Raw genomic sequence first — 18,727 nt, 5'->3', positions numbered from 1 at the left:
GTAACAGTTTAAAACTAGTTTTGAGTTTTAAAAACTCAACTGGTAAAGGTTTATAAACGACACTTGTGGTCAACATTGTAATGTGGTACATGACAGCGGTGGGTAGATCAATCCTCGAAGTATTGACACTACTAATACCAGTGCCAAAAGGATCGAAACGTGTTAAATTAAACAAAAGTGTGGTTCAATACAGGAGGGCCTGAAGATGGAGGGACACTCCTTCCATGAGGAGAATGTAATATTTTAAACAGAGAGGACAGAAACTAAAATCAATGCTTTTTAAGCAACACTTTTCAAGACATGCAGATACCCTGGACAAATTTTACTACTGCCTCCATATGATTTTAATAAAGAAAGGCTCAGAAAGTAAATGAGCTTAGGTCTGGGCATTAATAACAGCTGAGTATATTGCATACAGTGTGTAGGTGGAGGAAAGCATTAGAGCCGGAACACAACTCTGAACGGCAGGATTACTAAACAATCAACCAACAAACTTAGAGCATTCAAATGTAAGTCTGGTACAGTGAACAATAAGTAAAAGCTAAAAAGAATATTGTTTATAATGGGATCTAATGGGATTTAGCGGCCATTAGTTTCAAGATCCTCATTTTAAACAACACTGCTGAGACACACCCGGATCACTCAGACAGCTTTGGCGCAAACATATGGTGCACATCCCAAAACCCACAGAGGCAAACTCAAACATTTCATTGTACAATAAACCTTTAATAAATAGTTTGTCATTAGTTTCCCATATTTACATAATAACCACCATTTACTTATGTTGCCATACTCGTTTCTTGGCTAAATTTAGGCACACAGAGAAGGGGGTTCAGGCCACAAACCACATACTAAAAACAGGAGTGGCTAGCAGGTCAGTCTTGAGAAATATATAATAATAATTGCACCATACAACCAAATAGACCAAGAGGTGGCCATCTCCTTGAGCAATAAATATATACATTTACTGTACGTACAGGTGATTTTTGTACAATTACAGTCATCTGCGTGTAAGCTGTACGAGTGCACATGGGGCTGGTGCAGAATCTTACCAATTTATGAAGGATCTGAATTTATTGTGTTGGTCCAATAAACGATAAATAAAGAAAAAATAAAAGTAAAAGAGCGATATTCATAGATTAAATCAACAGTTACAGCCTCCTGTTAAGTAACAACCCCCCTGAAATAATAAAAACAATATGACAGGTGAGTCAAAATGTTGAGGGTATAGTGTGGTCAACATGTACAGCTTGGCTTCGAACATTCAGTGACTTTGAGCTTATTAAATGTAACTAACCACGGTGAAATGCTTGTTATTAAATGAAGACTGAGACTGAAAACAACAAAGATGGACATTCGATAATTTACTATCTAGCCACAATGTTGGAAAAGATTCCTAAGAATGACTGGATGAAGTTTTAAAAGTATAAAAAAATAGCATTAAAACTTAAATCTTCAGTCAAAAAAATTCATTAAGACAAGAGAAAACAAAAGAATGAGCAAAAAAAAAAAAAAGAAAAGAAAAAAGAAATCCAAATCACTCAAGCACACGTACACACACAGTATGAAAAAGCAAACCAAAAAAAATTTGGCACAAAATATATGACGCACATTTCACTTCAGAGAGATGTTAAACAGCGTGAAACCCACCGTTAGCTACTAATCCATATCAGGTTGTAATTTGGTTATTTAAATGCACTTGAGGCATTTATAAATTAACTGTTCAAAACTGTGACAGGAATAATTCACCAGCTGTTAACACAGTATTTGAACAAAGGGAACACAGTGTCACTGATGCGAAGCACCAAAAAAACAAACAAAAAAAACAAAAAAACAAACAAAAAAAACAAGCACAGCCAAGACCATCCAGTTAAAGAGCTGCAGTTCATGTTTAACCTGTGACACCTGCTGGCAAGAAAAGTAACAGCAGCAGTTTACACCTGCAGGTACAGACGAGCTGACGACCACCATCTACTGACAAGAAAAATAACACATAATCAAAACTAACTATCACACACCCAATGTTACAGTTTTTTTCACGTTTTGTTAGAATTTTGTTTTATTTTGTTGTCTGCATCATATTTACTGATGACTACAACCGAGTTCACAGTGCTCCAAGTGTCATCATGTGAACTCTGATCTCCTGCTGTGGACATTTTTATTTGAAGATATAGTATCCACTGGAGGATGAAAATTTTTTTATTTTTATTTAAACCTAGTTTGTTTTTATTCTGTTGTTAAAATAGTTGTTTTACTTGTTTTAAACATTTATTTCTATTATTTTGTGTTGTTTTTTTGGTGTGGTTTTATTTTATGAGTATCTTCTTATTTACTACGTTTTGGTAATCATCAGTGGTCGATTAGGATGGGAGCGCTGTTATTTTCATCTTTGTGCGGATGGATAAACATGAGTGAAACTTAATGATGTTATATTTAAAAAAAAAAAATTTGCAGCTGTAACATCTGTTAAAATTTAAACAGCTTTTCCTCTCCTTGCCTGTGGGAGGCGACCAGCACATCATCATCTACTGGTCTGGACTACTACCGCTGCCACTTTTTGTCCTATAGGAGATGCAGGTTGGCAAGTATAGAGCTGGTCTGACAACGAGCCCCTCCCCCTTGTGGAAGAAATGCAACCTGTTAAATGCGAGTTAGTGAGTTACAAGCCAGTTCCATGATGTGCTTCACATCTAAGATTTCGACCATCTGTCGTTAGTTATTGTTTGAGAGATGTGCTGTGCCTTGTAATGACTGTTTGTATGGCATCTTAAATGTCAGGGATTACATGAAAACGTTTTTATAGGTTCCCCTGTCGAAATCTTTATCCACCACATTACATCACACTTAACCTTTGAATTTTCCACTTCAGCAGCATCACTGATATTTTGTTTAACCTAATGATATTAATTCCGTCTCCTTATTAACAGTCAGTGCCAACACTGACATGCTGATAGCAACGCTCTAGCTCCTAATGGTCCAGAGGCTTTTAAAATAAAACCATGGTTCTGTAAGCCTTAACCCTGTTGATGATAAATGTCAGCAAACTAAGTGACAGGAAGGACGTGAAAACAAAGGAATAGAAAGTGTGTAACGGCTCCGATGGGAGCGATAGCATAAGATTACAAAGCCTTCTCAGACCTCGGTCTTCATACAGGTTACGTAATGTCTATATATATATATATTTATCTTAAGTCACTTCAAGGCAACATTTGTTTCTTGAATAAAAACTTGAAGCACAACTAGCCTTCAGTTTGAACAGAGAAAAATATACAACCCAAACTGTACTACTAATCTAGAGAATGGCAAGTAAACATTGAAAAACAGTTTCAGCTAATAAAGTGGTCTCAGTTGCACACTTCTCTCTGTAAGAAGTGTGACATTTAAACAAAGTGTGGTCTTACGAAGCTTTTCATATGTGAACTGGTTGACCCATCCTGACTTGAGATTAGGCAGCGCCTCTCCAACACTGGTCTGCAGAGTCTCCTCTCACAGGTTTATAGTTGCTGTGCTTCCCTGCTGTGCACACAGAGGAAAAACTGTGTTCCCTTCTTGGATGCTTTAACAGAGCTGTAGTCGCATCAGAACAGAAGTTAATGTGTGAAAGACCATTAGACAAGTGCTCAACTAACTGTTTGTTACGCTTTCGTTGGACAAACAGACAAAGTTGCCACTTCACTGGCTACAGAGGAATATGAATAATCACACAGGGATTTAGTAACATTTGAGATATACCCCACTCACACTCAAAACCAAATCACTTCGGTTCTAGGAGGGGGGGCGTACTGCTGTATGCTCCACTCTGTTACTGCTTTATAGAAACCAAGGATTAGAGTCCAGCTCAGCCAAGTCACACACACCTTTCCACTGCAGCCCGAAAAATACTCACACTCTCTTCATACAGGGTCTTTAGAGAGTCCTCACAATAGCCTGCTTTTAAAAAAGAAAAAGGGCTGCTAACGAACGACTGCCCACTTTTGTGCTGTGGACACAAACACACAGACACAAAGACCTCTTCGCGGCACTTGAGTCTGATGCCTGAGGTACAAGTGTGGCCATGTCGTAAAATGTGTGTATCTGTCCATGTGTGCAGGGGTTTTGGGGTGGAGTGAGGGTGTCTGCCCCCCCCTTAGCTGAGGTTATACACTGCTGTCCTCCAACAGAGGCTCCTTGCCCTCTGCCCCGCTGCCCTGTGGGCTGTGAGAGTGACTCTGCGCCCCGTTGCTGTGCTTCTTGTAGGCGCCTGGCCTCATGCCAGGGCCCGTGTGCTCTGGGATAAACAGGGCGACCAGCAGAGACAGCAGCACTGAGCATGCACCAAACAGGAATGGAGGACCTGGGATGATGGCACTCTGAAGAGGGGGCAAGAAATATTTAGTTAAAGTATAGCTACCATATGTGCAACATTTTCTTTGTATGATGCAAAATGACTCAAATGCCATTTTTCATGAATGTTCACCTCATCAGTGGGGTTGGCCATGTTGGGTTTGACACCTTTCTCAGAGCCATCCGTGTCGGTCAGCTCCACGTGGAACAAGTAGAAGACGAAACCGTAAAGAGCAGGGCCCAAACCGTTACAGAGGCCCCGAATCCCTGTAATCATCCCCTGGACAACACCTGCAACCAGACAGACAGATACAACCATATACACTGTCAGGAAAAACCTCCAATACGTGCCACATTTTATCATTCAATTTGAATGAGAATTACTTTTATTTGTCAGACAAATAAACAGGGCAAAGCACACAACATAACCTGAATGTGTAAGTTATGTGTCAGCAAGACGTCCATTTTCTGACATACATAACATATAATACAGCCTGACAAACATATGCCCACAAACACTTGAGAAACTCACCTTGTTGGTCTGGGTCTGCATTACGGGACACAATTGCGCTGATGGCAGGGAAAGTGATGCTGGACATGGCTGCAACGGCTCCAGCTGCCCACATCATCCTACAACCAACAACACACATTTGTTAAGGATACAAACAAATCTCTATTTAACCTTTCAAAAATTTGATTTATACATGTTCTTGAAGGTGAGTTAAAGGTTGTTTAGCCTATTATGGTTAAAGCCTCAAGATTAAAAATAAACTATTTGAATAAATATTAAGTAGTGACGGAGCCTCCAAAGTCCAAAATGTCAAATGTCAAAGCTAATATTAGATCAAGATGTAATTCCTATTGCATTTCGGAAAGGAAAATGTTTTTTTGTACCCCCTTTTGTGAACATGGAAAGGATTCTCAGCCTAATATCTGATACCGCCAACTTGACCTTTATTTAACCTAATTTCCAGGGTATTGACCAAAGGAGAAAAGAGCAAAAAGAAGATGTTTTGTTGTTGTGAATGTTTCTTTTCAGAATCAATAGATATTATTGCTGCTCTGCCTTTGCCTTCCAGACCAAAACAAAAACAGAAACTGATGAAGCTGTTATTATCTCATGTTAGCAGAAACGATAATGTAACCTGTGTCAGTGGGTGGTGGGTGCTTAGAAAAGCACCTTTATTCATATTTTGAGGTTTCAGACAAATGAAAACACACAACATTAAGTGTATTACTGCCTTTTCATTTCATAATCATTCTCTGAAAGGCATTGCAAGATCACACAGAGTTAAATCCCTGTGCAAAATAGTTACTAGACACAAGAAATCATTTCAGCCTTTATGAGTCAAACAAAGTCTTCCAAGTTACAACATTACATTGATGCCTTTAAAGAGTCTTTGTTATCAGATTACAGTGTCACCACCCTTCTGCCACTGTTCCATGACTCTGGCTATGGCCATGCTCCCCTCTAGTGGTTTGTCAGGGGATTACAACAACAACAACAACAACAACAGTTGACAATAATAAGGAATTCTAGTGCAAAACAGCAACGAATTACTGTGTTTCAATACATTTAAATGAAATCCAATGGCAAAACACAGAAGACAAAGGGGGGTGGGGTGCCTGAACCACATAGGGTTAAGCACTGTGTGGATTGCATTGATTCAAATAATGATTCCTCTTGTAGATTTGATCTTACTGGATCCTGTCTCATGTTATTTGAGTAAAGAAATGAAACTAAAATACACTAAAAGCAAAAGAACACATTAGATGTGGCTGCCATAAACATTAGTCATAAAAGTTAAATGTGTGGTGTTTGACTACAGTGGAATGAACCACCTCTAACTGATTTTAAGATATCATGACTAGGACTGTGGTTTCGCACCATGCTACAGGAAATGCTTTGACACATTAGACGGACTTCCTGCCTTTCTTGGAATGATATTTGCTAGTAATTACGTTTCACGCTATCTCTACTGAGTTTTGTAGAGATAGCTGAAACTATTTAGTATGAGCTCCACTGATACATACGTAACCAAAAGATCCAAACACCGCTTTCAAGAATTAAAAAGCTTATTTCTTAATGAATCAATCATATACATTTTCAAAGTGTTATAATTTAATTATGTCACACAATCTTCCACCAATGGGGTTCCAGCCAGGTTGAATAAAAGTTGTGTGTGTGTGTGTGTGTGTGTGTGTGTGTGTGTGTGTGTGTGTGTTACTGACCAGGGCTGAGAGCCAAAGCCGTACCACGCCAGCTGGAGGATCTGGAAGCCGAGGCCAAGCAGGATTGTGTTCTTATTTCCTATTGAACGCATCAGGATCCCCAACACCACCGTCTGAGGAAACACAAGCCCACAGGTTAAACATGACAGCCCTAAGGGAGGCATCAAGTAATGCAACAAATCATTTTTAATAATTTTCATATCACTCTTGAGTCTTGACTTTGATGTATAGCTGAAATAATTTGTCAATAATTGATAGAAAATTTGACTTGACAGGATAATAGGACAATATCAATTGTCAGATAAACGGCAGGTAAATCAATAAAAGAAATGCTCAATAAAAAATATTAAGCAGAATAAAAATGCTCTGGATTACAAAGTCTAGAACAGGAATATTTTTTTCAGTACCTGTGCTAGTATTGACAGGATCCCCACTACAGCGATAAAGGCAGCCACTGTCTCTGATGAGAAGCCTATGACCTGAGGGTGAAACAGTTAAAATAGCACAGGTTAGGACATGACTGTTCACCTAAAGACAAGCACAACCAGAAGCAGTTACCATTTTTTACTCTCTTAAGAGACACAATGGAAGAAGGGTGTTTGTTTGTGGCCTTTTGTAAACACATGCTGTTTACTACTGCATCTTGGAACAACAAAAGGTGCTTCTCTTTTTCCTCTCCTTGTTTTCTCTTGTGTATTTAGGTCAAATATGCTGCCCATTATTTACAGGCAGCAATAATAGGGCAGCTGGCAAGAGGCGTGTATAATTACGACAATGAATAGGGAGAGATGTATGATAAAGCGACAATTTTGAGTGGAAGAGGACATGAGGGTGTGGTAAGTAATGTTAGCCCCTATGTGTGAAGAAAGGTATAAGATCTGTGTGTGTGTCAGACCGGTTTATCTGACATTGTTTACACAAAGTTATCTAGAGAAGTTAACTAACCCTCACACCAGAGACCACACCTGTCAACATATTGACATTCTGACCCCTGACTACTCAGTACTCGGGGGTTGATCCACACCCATCTTCGAACTCGGCCTTCATTTCGATCTCAACTACAGGCCCGTTAAGTTTTGCGACTGTATCTTGCACGGCTATCATGGTGACAAAATCTGTCCAGTCATATAAACAACCCGCCAAAGTACTAAAAACCCCCTCTGTGCTAGTTCCTGCTACAGTGGGTGTCTCCAGGACCTGCATGAACTGAATCCTCAGTTCATGCAGTATGGAAAAAGGGGGAGATCACACCTCATCAGTCCAGCTGCTTCCAGATGGTACCAGTCTACAAATAAATTGACAGGAATCTGAAGCTGTCTGTTTCTGGCTACTTGCGTTTTCAAATGCACTGGCTTTCCTGTGGTTGCATTTTGCTGAGACACTTAATGAATTTGCTTTACTTAATAACTCACTGAAACAGGCTGCTCGGCAAACCTGCTGATCCAATCTTAAAGCAATGTAGGTGAAAGTGGCTGCTCGGCAGATTTCCCCCAGCTGTACTGAGATTATTCCCTGAGCTTTCCAGTCGCAATTTCTGCCTTTTATTTTCAACATAAATGGCAAAAGTATGATGTTAATGTTGTCACATACAACAGTCACATATTAATCCAAAATTATAATGTCCTTGAGAAACCACAACTGGTCACTAGCGACCATATAGCGACGGGATCACACTGGCCTGGTAACACATTGACCCTCTGATTCATGAGTGCTCAGTAGGTGTTACTACGTTACATGAGGACTCATGGTTTGGACTACACCCATCTTGCAAGTGTACATGGTGTGTCTAAACAATGTTTGTGTGTGCAATCCAATCATTTTTGTGACTTTTCTGGCAGGACGAGTAGAGTGTTACCTGTCTGAGATAGAGGAAGAAGCTGGAGTACTGGCCGGCCTCGGGGAGGTAGGAGAGAAACACTGTGATACAGATGAGGAGCACCGTGGAGTCCTGACCCACTTTCCGCAGAGACTGGACGAGAGAACAGCAAGAATTCAAAACATAAACAATATCAGTGGCATTGCTGAAGTGCCGACTTAACCATGTTTGCAAAGGTAAAATCATAATGAATGTTTTAACTGTAAAGCTGATGAGAAAGTTAATTAAAACTTTAATCTGCATATACTCTATATTTATATCAATATATCTATCTTTGAATTGCAAGGGTTGTACTGATATGAACTCTAGATTAAAGGATAGGCTCACAGTTTTTTAAAATTCTCTCTGTAAAGTTTTCAACACTTTCATGTAAATCTAATTTTTCTTTTCAAGGAAATCAGGAGATCAGATCTACACACAGACGGACATGCACAAATGCTACTTCAATAGACATGAACATAAACTAGTTTCTTTATAAAGAACCAAGTCATCCCTGAACCTACAACATCACTCAGGGAATCTAGTTATGTATCATTGTGTTGCTATGCAAGAATTAATAACGATGAATGAATGTGTTCGTTCATTCCTTTTTTTCCTGAGACTGCCAGGCATTTGTATGTGAGCGTCCTGCACATAATTTGCAGCACCATTAAGTGTGTTCCCAGTATGAGGCTAAATTGTACAGTTCAATTTACTGTGAAGGAAACTCTTCCTCTCAATAGCTTAACCTTAATCATGTTTAAATTAAAACCAAAACACTGAAAACTAAAAACTGCTGTTTGGTTGGACACAACCTGTGAATATTACTGGGTCATAACTGATGACATATGACCAATAAAGATGACTGTGTTTTTACTCACAGCGAAGGGGTCTGCCTGTTCCCAGGAGATCGGTGCTCCCCACGATGCTGGCCTCATCTTCTCTGGCAGCGACTCTGGCACAGCCACAAGGATGAAGCAGATATCGAGCAGGGCGATGGCCGTGGCCAGGATCACCACCAAGGTGTCACCGTAGGCAACAGACAGGTAGGCTCCGATGGCCGGGCTGGTAACCAGGCTGGCTGCAAAGGTAGCTGATACCTGGAGGGAGGGCGAAGCAGAGGTGAGCTGACAAAAACAGTAAATTATGTTTTGGCCTCCATTGTAATGCTTTTTTAATTTTCTCTGACTTTTGTTTATTTGGTCAACTACTTTGATAACCATTCTGATAATGTTTAAAACGTTAATGCACATATTCAACAGGGCTGATCAGTTTTCAATCATCTTCTTACCAAACCGTATGCTGTGCTCCTCTCATGCTCCTGCGTGATGTCCGCCACGTAGGCAAAGATCACAGAGAAGGTGACAGCAAAGACGCCGGACATAGAGATGACTGCAAAGTACCACCTGAAAGAAGAAAAGAGTTTGGCTTCTCAGCACAGATAAAGTAAAGCTGACCCTATTTAAATTGTAACGTACTTTGGTTCAAGCAACAAATATTTCAAACTATAGCTGACTTTGAGGTTAAAGTTTCTAATATCGAGTTGTCAAATAACCAATATAATTTGATTTCTTTTGTAACACTGATCGCATGTAGAGTGATTCTATTAAATGGGAAGCAGAGGAACCCACCAAGACAATATTGTAATATATTGTAATTTTAACCAAGAGGGAATATAAACCAATTTGAATTGATTTTGTAACCTTTCATAGACTATTTCAACAAGCTAAGCTTATGAGCTGTTGTTGATAATACACAAAGGCATTCTGTGGCATCCTTCTTGTTTTTCTTTTTTTTTTTTTACTGTCAAAAGTATGTTTAAATACTCCTTTATGTATTTGCATTTATGCATTACACACCACATAATGTACGAAAATCCCCCAAAACAATAAAAAAAAAAAACACTGAAAAGTTAAACTTTGTGTTTGCACTCACCATGGGCTGATCTTCATCAGTGGAATGGGTGCACACGTGAAGAAGACCGTTAGCAGCAGGAAAGACTTGCGTCCCCATACATCTGACAAAGCTCCAATCAGTGGGGCACTCAGAAATGATAATAGGCCCTGGAAGGGACGTATGGAGAGACATGGGATAACAATCAGAAAAATCTTTGAGAGGAACGTATTGGTTGAACAGAGAGCTATTAATGGATAACTTCAGTGAAGTTATCACTCAAAGATCCACAGGAAATGTTATTCTCTCACTCTCACTCACACACACTGTCAACACTATAGATATGCGTGCTTAGTCGACCAAATGATTAAAACGTTGCTGCCTTTGCTAGTCGGCGGAAATACTACTCTACCCACATCAATGCTGAGATGTTGTTAACAAGCAAGGTGGAAAGTAGGAAAGATGACACAGTGAAAGCAGCTCTGTTTGGTTTTATCGGGTGAAGCACTTTGTGTTACATTGTATTTGCATGAAAAGTGCTATACAAATAAAGTCTGATAGATTAATTGATTGATTATATTGTTTACCCACAGATGCTGTGATCTTGCATAGTAAGAGCAGACATTACAGTTACAGCAATTTTAACTGTTTCCTGGGTGTTTTCTTACTTTTAGACTGGTCAGCTATTCTAAATCTTTATTTAATTTAGTCGTTAGGAACATCCCTGGTCCACACAGCCAGTTTTGAAACTTACAGGTAGGTAGAGGCCCATGTGCAGAGCGTAACTGCAGTCTATGCACGATACTACACCCTAACAGTCTGCTAACAGATAGCAGATAGCTAACAGTCATGTGGAAAATTAACACCAGTCACACATTTTTAAAGCTCATCAATTCTAGCTGTGGCTGCTGGGTTTGTCCTCATAAAGCCACAGTAACAAAAAGGGAACCAATACCTTTACCTATTGTTTGTACAAATGAAGGTCTTGTATATGGCTTATGAAATCTGGTATGATCAAGCTATTGTATCTGTCACACTGGAAAGACATGGAACCTGAGGAATGAAGACAATAGTAAAGCACCTGAGGCCTGCTGGTTTGAGGTCTGGTCTAAAGCAAAATCACTCTCAAACCAGTTTAACTTCCTGTTAGTTTCAGAGATATTTCTTAAATCACAGAATAAGATGTTTGCTGTGTTGACATCACAACAGTTGCAATCACCAAAAAGAAAAGAAAAAACAAAAAGAAAAAACAAAACGAAAATAATTACAGAGTGTCCTCTCCACCTATCTTTAGACACTCTCCTCCCTGAATAACTACAGCTCAGGTGCACTTGACCCTTGAAAGGTGCTTCAGCTGAGCTATTCTGTGGCCAGCTGGGGAAACTGCTGTGGTTACTGGAAAGCTTGTGGGTGTCAAGCAGGGCGTATCTGAACAGAAACACACATGCTCAGCAAATCTTCCCTGGACAAATAGAAGAAAGACAAACTTGCAGAGCTGAAGGAGGATGTTAATTGACAGCAGATGTAGTCCTTAAAAACAGCTGCTGTGCCTTACTGTGCGACTAAATACAGTTAATATTTGATTAATCCACAAAAACGCCGCAGAATTACAAAAGTATAAAGAAAGTGTTAATGTTATTGCTTATTTATTTCTTGTGAACAATTTCTAATCAGCTGTACAGTGCACAAAAATGTTGGTCACTACATTTTGAACAGTACGGAAAGATACTATTGCTTGCTACCATGCTGTAGATAAAAAGATTAAAGATAACTTAACATATAAGTGTGACCTGTCCTGTATATGTTACCGTTACACTGTCATGACACAGAATATTGAAGCTAGTTTTCCCGTTTGTGTATACTGTTGTCTCTTACCTTGACACCATGGATAAGCCCATTCATCAGGAATGTGTGTTGGGGGAATGTTTGGTGTAACACCTGGAGAGCAAACACAGATAACACCAGATTAAACCACTCATCTACAGAGTTTGCATCATGTTTCACACAGTGAAATACACTAGTGAGATTGTTCTGAACAAAAATCCACTATTTCAACAAACGACAGACAGTTAAAATTAAGAAAATAAACCATACATTTAATCATTGAGGTCTATGGCAGAAAACAAGACACTGCAAATTTTCACCATTATGAAGAAATATGAATATTGTACATATTACATACAAATATTTTCACGGCTTTGACCACACCACGCATTAAACTGAGTTTCATGCTACAATCGCTCGGCAGATAAATATGGTTGGCGTTCCTCATGCGAGTGCTGAAGCCTGTTTATTTCACACATCCTCTTTGGTCATAAATGTGACAGGCCATGGCCTACCTACATTTTTTTCAGTGGCCTCTAGCCAATCTGAGTTTGAATTTAATACATATTTTCAGCCCAGTCAGTGTATTTCCACAGAGGCTGTGCCCCAACTGTTTTTTTTGTTCGGGGGCAAAAACTGTCCACATTAAAAGCATGTACACATTTAACACTGGCATACGTTAAAGTGGCTGTAAAGTTCGTGTTGTTTTGTTAACACCTGGCAGGTCAAGTGTGCTCAAATACTTTTCAACACTGATGAAGTGGCCAGATTTGGTCTGTACCAGGTCTGTTGTCAAGGTTACAGACGTCATTCATGGTTATCGTCAGACTGGATGACTGAGTACTTTTACTCACTGTTTGTTTCACTCTGTTTTGTTGAGGGTGAACATTTATTGTTTTAGTAAATATGATTGTGAAACAGAGTGTAGCCGCAGAGACTAGACAACTTTACCGCCTCACTCAACCCTCATATTAGGTCCTGGCTACAAGACCTGGGTAATAATCAGACCTCTCACCACATATGTTTCTCGAATCTGTTGTGTTATAATGTCATGTTACAACGTGATGAAAAACTGTCTTGCTGTAACATTTTTTTTAAAAATATTTCTTCATTTGGAAATTGGCATTTGAATACATATTTACATAAAAAATAATAAAGGACTAACAAGGGGAATGTTATTATTACAAACATATTAAACAAAAATATAGAGAGGTTTTCTATTAGTGACAATGTTTAGTTTACAGCTGACACAATACAAACAACTGTAGTAAAGTATTTCAGCATATATATACAGACCTCATGGGAATGCAAAGAGGAAGGAGGGTGTTTAGATGGTTAAAATCCATGGGATGTTTGGTTCAAAGTCCATAACGTCAGTGTGCAGCAAATATTGTGTGTAAGTGTCAGTGACACCGGTGTGGGGACATGAAGCCTTAGTTTAATTTAGGACATGTGGGGCTTGACTGAGACTGAACAACAGGATGTGGTTATTGTTGAGGGGTACAGAGGGAAAGCTCATGGCATGGCTAAGAATCCCCTCTGTTCCTCTGGGAGTCAGTTACCCAACACACACAGACTGTGAATGCTCAGTGAAGACTGTTGCTGCTGGATACTAATGAAGCAGTGCGCTCATTGGGAGCAGTGAAGCAGTCCCTCTCATTTTCAGGCGCCTTCTGATTAGTCCAAAATGCAAATCCTGCCTCCGCCCTGGGATCTCGAGGGCAACAAACCCCCAGTAATTAATGCTTAACAGTTATACACACAACCACCTCTTCAAACAAGAGACTGCTGGAAAGTATGCATTGCATAAGCCTGTCTGGTTCACATCATGTGGCTCACAGATGTTTGCTTATCATTTGTTTGAGATACCAGTTTCTACACAGTAATTTATGTTGGAGGAGAAATGTGCGCATATAAAAGAAAATGGCCAGGAATTGAACAAATGCAGAGTTTGACTAAAAAATGAAAAGCGAATGTCAGAAAAGGGAAAATTATTAGTATACAATCCCTGCCGGTACGAAATGAAGCATATCATCGATGTGAGTCATCTTCACACTTCTCATAAGAAATAGATCTTGTTTTGAGGGAACAATCATTTGTCTTTTTTAAATATTGACTGATGATTTCCTGGTGGCAAATTTTTTTTTAAAAAACAGGTCACATTTTGGAATGAAAAGCCACTAAATAATGCTGTTTGGGTTGCCTGTAGCAAAATACTTGAACCACAGCACTCTGCAGTGCACTGAGGTGAATGTGTGGCGTGGTTTGCCTGGCATCTGTGCTGTGGCCTGACAACACAAACCAGTGACCCCCTGATAAGCCTTTCAACAAAGAACTGGTGCTCAGACAATACAACTGTTTGATGCCCTTTTCATATTTCTCAGTCCATTAGCGCCTGCCCAAAACATCTGCCAACACACACGAACAAAAAACAAAACTGCGACACCCTGGGCCTCGCTCATTTGATTAGGGATTCAATTATTCATAGACACTGATGGGCCTTGTGTGATTCCAGTCAATGGGAAATGCCACTCTTTGGCAAGGTTTTCAGAGAAGAGAGGTGTAGGCGTATGAATATACTACAAGCCGTTATGTCAGTTTACATAACAGTGTGTCGACGTTAAGAGTGGGTGTAGCCGGGCCTACCGTGAGCATCGGGGTGGTGAGGAGACCCCATGCAAAAAACTCCAGGAAGATGACCACCACAGCATGGTAAACACTGGGCTCACCGATTCCCTGAGGCTGGATGGAGACAAAGACAGACACACAGATAGAAAGGTGTTTAGCCGACAAGCAGCAAAAGAACATCTCAACATACATCAAAGTGCCTGTTAGTGGTATTACATTAACATATCAAACCTTAAACTGGAATCTATTTTAAGGCAACATTCGCCTAATGATAGTGTGCATCACCTGATCCTGTGGGACAACCCACAGTTGGGTAAGAGTGCGTAAAGAAGATGTGAAACTTATGTTTTACTCTGAAATGAGGGAAAAGTTGATTGGCCATTGTAGTACTGAAATTTGAGTTTAACACAACACCAACCAGACCTGTTTATTACAACCATTTATATTAGTATTTCCCACATACAGTAACTAAAACTAGCTACAACATTAGGTACATTTGCACACACATAGTGTTATTGCATGACACCAGATTAAGGTGACTCTTTGATTATTTAATTTACATGATTCACGTAAACCCATATAATAATAATAATAATAATAATAATAATAATAGTTATTTTATTTTACATAATACTGTATAATTATTCTATTTGACTTGCTGAGTACATTTGAGATGTAAGCTCCAATTCAGAGGTCTGGAACCAGGCTAGTGCAGCTTGATATATACCCTGATGGTGCAGAATCTTATCTCAAACTTTACTTGTTGCCATCAGTTCTAACAAGAAAGCAGCATCTCTGCTGCCAAAAGGAAGCACTTTTTTTTTTTTTTTTAAAAAACAGCCACAAGCCACTCTGCTAATTATGATTCTTTCTCCAACACGTGTCTTCTCCAGAACATGAGATTTGTGGTGTATTAAAATCGAAACAGCAAAAACAAAAAGCGATTAAGCTGCATACATGACAAGAATAATTTGAAAGCAATGCAAGCACCATGGCTCCATTAATCCAGTTATACTTTACTCTAATTACAACATTAATATGAGGGAGACAACATGATTAAGCTGTTTACATGACATCTGCATTATCTGCTATATTGCCTTACTCTGATTACAAATAAATTGTCTTGAGTGCAAGTAAATGACCAGAATATAAAGCAAAAGACGATTAATTTCACTAAGACATTCATTTATGCAGAGTAATGTAAGTATATTATAATAACATTTAATACTCACAAAACACGTTAAGGTTTTCTTCTTTAAAATCATAGTTTAATCTAACAGGTAAAATAGCAGAATATTCTGTGCTATACTTTACTTGGTCACTCTGAATACAGACCTATATCTGTAATGAGTAAAACACAAATAGACACCATTTTTATCTCTCCTACAACCAGCTCCTGGTAGAGGAAGTCACCTCACTGCTACATTGTAAAATCTATACAAGTCTGTGAGGTGAAGAGAAAGTGTGATGGAGTGAGCATAGATGCTGAGCAGGATCTTTGGCAGGAAACACAATGAGGTGTGAATCGTGGAGACTGTAAAAAAGGCCAGGGCTGATTTCACTAAGACACTAGTTGGTTCTTTACCTGCAAATGTGGTTTGTCATTTCCTCTTTGTGGAGAAAGTGAAAGCATCCCAGAAAAAAGGTCTACAGGACTGGGTATGACTGCTTATGGTGTAAATCAGATGAACTCAAAGACTTTTGTTCCAAGATAAGTGTATGGTCAGATAATCTGCTTTCTGGAAACAATGAGGAACAATCTGTAACTGTCTCATTGTATGAATGTTGCAACTTCCTCTCTTGAAATTACGCCCACCTCCATATTTAGAAATCATATTTTGCTATTGACTACTGTGTGTAAGCCTATTAGATGCAATGGCTAGATGCTGAAAGTGGAATCTTAATGGCTGAGTGGTCAGACCCTAGCTGCAGTAAACCAGTAAAGCAAAAACAATAATCTGAACCAAGGACCTCAGTGGAATAGAGCCAGGTGTAGATGCAAGGCTGTCATCAAGCTGAGAGGAACATTACTGTGTGAAAACAACAGTTTCTTGTTCTGTTCATTATGATGACAAATCTGTGTGCCTTCATATGGATATCCAACATGTTTGGCATAGCTGCCCAACTGATTACATAAGCAGCACTGCCGCCTCACTGTATTTATAACAAACCTATCATACTCACTCTTTGCCAACAGCCCAATTTGGGATAATCATCATGTACACCATCTAAATGATCCAAGTAACTACAGTTCCTGATATGATATGTAGTTCTCTGTTTAATAAGGAAGTTTGAAGCTTCCACTTAAGGGTATTTTAATCGCATTGTAGGATGGTTTCATTATAGCTGTGTTACAGGTGTCAATGAACCAGAGAAGGTGTATAAATTTACCAGAAACAACAGGCTTTGGCTGATGTTTAACCAAACATCAACACCATCATATTCTGAGGAGCCAGCATATACAGCAGTTACAGTCTACACTACAGGGCACAGCTGATGCTGGCCTGAGCAAAGGCAGTCAGTGTTTTTACTTGCCTGGGATGTTAACTCAAACTTGTTTGCTTATTCTCAACCTACCTTAATGTTTAGTTAAATGCTTTACCTTCTCCCATTTATATATCACACCATATACTACATCTTATATAAATGAGATTAATCGGATCTTTCAAGGATTGTGCATCTCTCTCTCCTATATATCTATCTACCTTGCTTACATTAATGTCCAGTGTATTCAATTATATTACCACCATTGTACGGTGAATATTCAGCACATAGTGTAGCTATCGGATCTTTAGTCTCTATTTTTGATATTTATTTTTATATTCCATTTAGTCATTGTATATAATTCAGCCTTTAACTGCATTGTTTGTTGCCAACCTCATTGTTTTTTTGAGTTATGTGAACTGGCTGTTGCCACACTGCAATTTCCCAAATAAAGTACTCTTTCTAACCACATTATCGACGAAGGATCTATTGCGTTCTCCGAGAAATCACCTCACATTGTCTCTCATAAAATTAGTAGTACAAAACTAATCTGAAACATTGTCTGTTGCAACAGGGTAAAAAACAACCCCAATCACCGTTAGACACATATGCTAGTGAGCTAATGTTAACTTAGCCTCCGTTTGTGCCTGTGTGTGCTGCTCTGTCACACGTATTATTAACAAGATGTGAACAAACGTGAGGTGCCGTTAACATTAACTGCTTGTTAGAGTTAAATAAATTAATATTCATGGTGTCTGGATTACTGTGGAAAGACGGTCGGTAAAGAAAAACACAGCTAACGGTTAGCCAAGCTGACGTGTAAACGGCCGGCTCACGCAGGCCGCTAACATTAGCTGATGCTAGTTCACGGCTAGCTGTGGTAGCCACTTAGCTAGGCGGTCCCAGCTTACAGTTAACACTACCTGCCGGGAACGAACCACCAAAAGCCGCCGCATACTGCTGCTTTTTATGAAATAAACAAGGCTAGTGATCAATTTCAGCGGCTGATAGCCAGTGTAGCTCAGTGGCAAGCTAAGTTAACGAAGATAAATAAATATTTAACTCACACTTCCTCCATCTTTTATTATAATTTTCTTTGCAAGAAGAATGCTGCGGTTCAGCCGCTTTTTCTTCTTTTTCTCCCCCGTCATTGTTAACTTATGTCCATTCTTGGTGTCAGAGGGTCATCGTTGCGCCTGTTAAAAGAAAAATATATACTGATATCGGCTACTAAGCTGATAACACCTCGACAGTCAGCTCCAGGCAGTAGCTAACAGCGAGCTAACTAAATGATGATTTCTCATCCCCACCTCACTTCAACCCCACTTCCTTAACCTGATACAGACCCGCCCCTGTCGTGCTACAGCGCTCAGCAATTGGCTGTTTGATGGAAGCGCAAACCCAAACTACGTGTCTGATTGGTTTAGAAAAAAATGTTGCTGCTATTGATCCTCAAATGGTGAATTGTAAACGTCACACCGCGGGTAA

At 39.3% G+C, this 18,727-nt stretch overlaps 1 protein-coding gene across 1 annotated transcript; it reads right to left on the bottom strand.

The window, feature by feature from the left end:
- Positions 1–705: 705 nt before the first annotated feature.
- slc71a1-2 (solute carrier family 71 member 1-2) lies at positions 706–18,540 on the bottom strand. The gene is made up of 12 exons (XM_023425411.2): positions 18,307–18,540; positions 14,774–14,869; positions 12,179–12,241; positions 10,346–10,473; positions 9,702–9,816; positions 9,292–9,510; positions 8,411–8,524; positions 6,963–7,034; positions 6,556–6,668; positions 4,856–4,953; positions 4,457–4,614; positions 706–4,349 (listed from the first exon to the last, which is right to left on the bottom strand). The coding sequence occupies exons 1-12, from the start codon at positions 18,388–18,390 to the stop codon at positions 4,137–4,139; spliced, it is 1,473 nt and encodes a 490-aa protein (XP_023281179.1). The 5' UTR covers positions 18,391–18,540; the 3' UTR covers positions 706–4,136.
- Between the last annotated feature and the right edge of the window lie 187 nt (positions 18,541–18,727).

Source organism: Seriola lalandi, unplaced genomic scaffold (assembly GCF_002814215.2).
Source record: "Seriola lalandi dorsalis isolate HSWRI2012SDOR001 ecotype SW California unplaced genomic scaffold, Sedor1 jcf7180002054777, whole genome shotgun sequence".
Classification (NCBI taxonomy): Eukaryota; Metazoa; Chordata; class Actinopteri; order Carangiformes; family Carangidae; genus Seriola; species Seriola lalandi.
Note: the sequence above shows the minus strand (reverse complement) of the source record. Positions and strands in the feature narration are given on the sequence as shown.